Below are 5,065 nucleotides of genomic sequence, written 5' to 3'. Positions count from 1 at the left end.
AGCGAGGGAGGGGGAGGGGGAGAAGGAGCGAGGGAGGGGGAGGGGGAGAAGGAGCGAGGGAGGGGGAGGGGGAGAAGGAGCGAGGGAGGGGGAGGGGGAGAAGGAGAGGGGGAGGGGGAGAAGGAGCGGGGGAGGGGGAGGGGGAGAAGGAGCGGGGGAGGGGGAGGGGAGAAGGAGCGGGGGAGGGGGAGGGGAGAAGGAGCGAGGGAGGGGGAGGGGTAGAAGGAGCGGGAGAGGGGGAGGGGAGGGGGAGAAGGAGCAGGGGGATGGGGAGGGTGAGAAGGAGCGGGGGAGGGGGAGAAGGAGCGGGGGAGGGGGAGAAGGAGCGGGGGAGGGGGAGAAGGAGCGGGGGAGGGGGAGGGGGAGGGGGAGAAGGAGCGGGAGCGGGGGAGGGGGAGGGGGAGAAGGAGCGGGGGAGGGGGAGGGGGAGAAGGAGCGGGGGAGGGGGAGGGGGAGAAGGAGCGGGGGAGGGGGAGGGGGAGAAGGAGCGGGGGAGGGGGAGAAGGAGCGGGGGAGGGGGAGGGGGAGAAGGAGCGGGGGAGGGGGAGAAGGAGCGGGGGAGGGGGAGGGGGAGAAGGAGCGGGGGAGGGGGAGGGGGAGAAGGAGCGGTGGAGGGGGAGGGGAGAAGGAGCGGTGGAGGGGGAGGGGAGAAGGAGCGGTGGAGGGGGCTGGGAGAAGGAGCGGGGGAGGGGGAGGGGGAGGGGGAGAAGGAGCGGGGGAGGGGGAGAAGGAGCGGGCGAAGGAGCGGGTAGGGGAAGAAGGAGCGGGGAAGGGGGAAGAAGGAGCGGGGGAGGGGGAAGTAGGAGCGGGGGAGGGGGAAGTAGGAGCGGGGGAGGGGGAGGGGGCGAAGGAGCGGGGTAGGGGGAGGGGGCGAAGGAGGAGGGGGAGGGAGCGGGGGAGGGGAGAGAAGGAGCGGGGGAGGGGAGAGAAGGAGCGGCGGAGGGGAGAGAAGGAGCGGCGGAGGGGAGAGAAGGAGCGGGGGAGGGGGAGGGGAGAAGGAGCGGGGGAGGGGGAGGGGAGAAGGAGCGGGGGAGGGGGAGGGGAGAAGGAGCGGGGGAGGGGGAGGGGAGAAGGAGCGGGGGAGGGGAGAAGGAGCGGGGGAGGGGGAGGGGAGAAGGAGCGGGGGAGGGGGAGGGGAGAAGGAGCGGGAGCGGGGGAGGGGAGAAGGAGCGGGGGAGGGGAGAAGGAGCGGGGGAGGGGAGAAGGAGCGGGGGAGGGGGAGGGGAGAAGGGGAGGGGGAGGGGAGAAGGAGCGGGGGAGGGGGAGGGGGAGAGATCGGGGGAAGGCGGAGAGATTGGGTGGGGAAGGCGGAGAGATTGGGTGGGGAAGGCGGAGAGATTGGGTGGGGAAGGCGGAGAGATTGGGTGGGGAAGGCGGAGAGATTGGGTGGGGAAGGCGGAGAGATTGGGTGGGGAAGGCGGAGAGATTGGGTGGGGAAGGCGGAGAGATTGGGTGGGGAAGGCGGAGAGATTGGGTGGGGAAGGCGGAGAGATTGGGTGGGGAAGGCGGAGAGATTGGGTGGGGAAGGCGGAGAGATTGGGTGGGGAAGGGGGAGAGATTGGGGGGGGAAGGGGGAGAGATTGGGGGGGGAAGGGGGAGAGATTGGGGGGGGAAGGGGGAGAGATTGGGGGGGGAAGGGGGAGAGATTGGGGGGGGGAAGGGGAGAGATTGGGGGGGGAAGGGGAGAGATTGGGGGGGGAAGGGGGAGAGATTGGGGGGGGAAGGGGGAGAGATTGGGGGGGGAAGGGGGAGAGATTGGGGGGGGAAGGGGGAGAGATTGGGGGGGGAAGGGGGAGAGATTGGGGGGGAAGGGGGAGAGATTGGGGGGGGAAGGGGGAGAGATTGGGGGGGGAAGGGGGAGAGATTGGGGGGGGAAGGGGGAGAGATTGGGGGGGGAAGGGGGAGAGATTGGGGGGGGAAGGGGGAGAGATTGGGGGGGGAAGGGGGAGAGATTGGGGGGGGAAGGGGGAGAGATTGGGGGGGGAAGGGGGAGAGATTGGGGGGGGAAGGGGGAGAGATTGGGGGGGAAGGGGGAGAGATTGGGGGGGAAGGGGGAGAGATTGGGGGGGAAGGGGGAGAGATTGGGGGGGAAGGGGGAGAGATTGGGGGGGGAAGGGGGAGAGATTGGGGGGGGAAGGGGGAGAGATTGTGGGGGAAGGAGAGAGATTGGGAGGGAAGGAGAGAGATTGGGGGTGGAAGAGAGTGGGCAGGGCACGGGGGTGAGAGAGGGGGCAGGGCACGGGGGTGAGAGAGGGGTTATAGGGATGGGATCGAGGGGACAAGGGACTGTGAAACCTGAAACTCGCATGAGTTATCATAACCTTCGGTGAGGAGAAGAAATGGGAAGGACATTGGAAGAAGGAAGTGAGATGTTTTATTAATAAAAGACGGGCCCTGCTTCCATTGCCTGATGTGAAATGCTGCCAAGCAGGCTGTGCGAAAGCTGGAGTGTGAGACAGACAGCGGCGCGGAGTGAAGCCCCCGGTGAGTCTCAGACAAAAATAAGGAGCGGCGGCGGGCGCAGGGAGCGCTCCGGGACCCGCTCAGGCTCGGCTCAGGCTGCTCTGGGCTTGATCCGAACCCGGCAGTCAGTCAGTCAGTCACCCACCAAAACATGTCTCTACAACAACCCCGATTACAGCAGGAAAAGCTCCACATTGAGAAGCAGCCGGCTGGGAAAGATCAAACTCTGCTTACCGATCGCCACCCAGAAGCCGAAGAAGAAGAAGAAGGAGGTGGAAGGTCTGCACCGGCAAGCGCTCATGTTGCCAGCTGTCGGTGGATGTGCTGCACTTCCTCCTGTGTCCCAGTCTTTGGCCGCGGTGGGTGGGGGCCGGCCTTCGCTCGGCTCTCGCTCTCTCTGCTTCCCCTAAAGTGACGCGGGGCGCAGCTGGTTGCCGAGCCAAACATCAATAAAAAAACAACACACTCACTCGGCCGAAGATCCCCCGGTTCTCCAGCACCAACAGGAAAGCTGCACCCCGATAAACCAAAGAGAAACACACACACACACCTTCAACAATTATCTGCTCCATTCCTACTAAAAAAGGATATACAAGAGAGGATGCAAAAAAGCTTTACATGGATGATACCAGAACTGCGAGGTTTTTCCCATCAGGAAAGGCTGAACCAAAGGCTGAAGGGGGTGACCTAATAGAGATCAATAAAATTATAAAGAAATAAATAGAAAGACTTGTATTTCTACAGCACCTTTCACGACCTCAGGACGTCCCAACGCGCTTTACAGCCGCTGAAGTACTTTTGAAGTGTAGTCACTGTTGTAATGTAGGGAATGCGGCAGCCAATTTGCGCACAGCAAGGTCCCACAAACAGCAATGTGATAACGACCAGATAATCTGTTTTTTTTTAAAGGTTTTAATAAAGTAGACAGAGAGAGGGGCTGAAATCGCCCCCCTCTCCATAAGCTCCATTAACGCCTCTAAGAGGCAGAGAATGGAGTGGAGAGGCCTTACCGATCTGGGGCAGATGGATGGGCCGACCCTTCTGAAATTGCCCCTGGGCCGGAAGCAGCGGGAACGGGTTTCTGCTCTGCCCGTTTTCCCGCTGGGTCGGGCACACGCCAACCCCTTACCGACCGGCGGTGACCCCCTTTCCAACCCCCGCAGGAAATTGCCCCGTGGAAAAATGCCCCATGCGGAATTAACCTGTAGGAGCGGCGCCACTCTGCCGGTCAGTACCACTGACAGCCTTTTCTGTTGGGAAGCTGTATGTGTCTGGGCAGCGCATCAGTCCTTAAAGGGGAGGGTGCACTGCCGCGGTTGCTGTTGTGGAGTATTTAAAATTAACACTCAACACCAGGTCTGGATTCTAAGATTCAAGTAGTCTTTAATTTCTTGCAAGGGAGAGTCAAGTCTGCAGTCAACCTGTTACTGAGCTGTCCTCACTTGCTGTCTCTGAACAAAGTAAACACAGGGTTTTTATACAGTTCCTCGGCCTATAATGGCCGGACATTCAATACAGGAGACATACATTGTTTTGAATGGTCAAAACCTTTGTCACTCAAAGTAAAGGTACAATCCTGACCACGCCTATCTCCAGTATTTTTCCATAAACCTTACTGTGTCCCAAAAGTTCATTAGTACATTGGAATGTTATTTTGTCTCTCGTGCCTTGACCAGATGGAGTTTTTCCATTGTGTCACTTTTGATCCCTTGCCCTATTGCTGCCCCTCTGGGCTTCCTGTGGTTCAACAGTTGGGCTTCCTGTAAGAGTCCTCAGGTTACCCAGCTTGTAACAATTAATGATTCTGATATGTTATTTCCCTTTAAACACCCTTAGAAAGATGACCACTACAAAAGCCTATGTCGGCTCGTTTTAGTTCCAAGATCCATTCTTAACCCTTTAATTATAACAGAGCTCGATAGCCCCACTTCAGACCCTTTTTTGGTATTTGGCTACCCAGCCCAAGATTACCAACCTAATTCTACTTCATCCTGTGTCCCCTGCTCTGTTCTGTGGTAATCAGCCACGCGGTTTGGGGGACTCGGGACGTGACCTATGTCTCAAACTATTTCAGGGTACTCGGCTAACAATTTTCGCTGTTCCATAATTAAAGCTTTTGCTTTCCTCCTCCATCGCCTCTTTCTACATGCCATGCATAACCCAATTCCCCATCCGACAGCTAGTCCTAACTATGATCACCAATACCTGAGAGAATATACGAATCCACGGATGGATATTCACATTCATTCCCCAATTCCATATATGTTCCCACCCTTGACTGTCCTTCAGGGTTTCTTCAATGTCCTTTGAATGCTGTATGGAATCTTCCAAAATTTCATGATAACGATGTATGCTTTTCTCAGTGTCCTTTTTCAATTGCGTCAAATGTTCTTTGAGGCAGGGAATATCTTGCCAACTTGGTATGTCATATTGTTCCATTTCATCATCCCATCTTGGGTTGTTTAAAGTGATGTTCTCAATGCATTCCTCTCTTCGAGGGAATAGGTATTGATGGCCTAGTTTGACCACAACTTTAGGCGTAAAACAGAAATTAGGTTGTGGGATCACACATATGACATTGCACTCATTTTCCTTGGTAGAT

The 5,065-nt window shown here is 58.2% G+C and overlaps 1 protein-coding gene across 2 annotated transcripts in view; it reads right to left on the bottom strand.

Moving 5' to 3' along the window:
- Positions 1-2,850, bottom strand: part of LOC139276181 (interleukin-10 receptor subunit beta-like) — a 95,522-nt gene extending 92,672 nt beyond the window's left edge. For both annotated transcript variants that reach the window (XR_011595838.1, XM_070893769.1), the window contains exon 1: positions 2,698-2,850. Coding sequence is in view for 1 of the 2 variants with exons in the window: in XM_070893769.1 (XP_070749870.1) it covers positions 2,698-2,764 (67 nt within the window). In the remaining variant the exon portion in view is untranslated. The remainder of the gene's footprint in view (positions 1-2,697) is intronic.
- Positions 2,851-5,065: the final 2,215 nt, after the last annotated feature.

This window comes from Pristiophorus japonicus, chromosome 11, assembly GCF_044704955.1.
Source record: "Pristiophorus japonicus isolate sPriJap1 chromosome 11, sPriJap1.hap1, whole genome shotgun sequence".
Lineage (NCBI taxonomy): Eukaryota > Metazoa > Chordata > Chondrichthyes > Pristiophoridae > Pristiophorus > Pristiophorus japonicus.
This window is presented reverse-complemented; position numbering and strand designations above follow the sequence as displayed.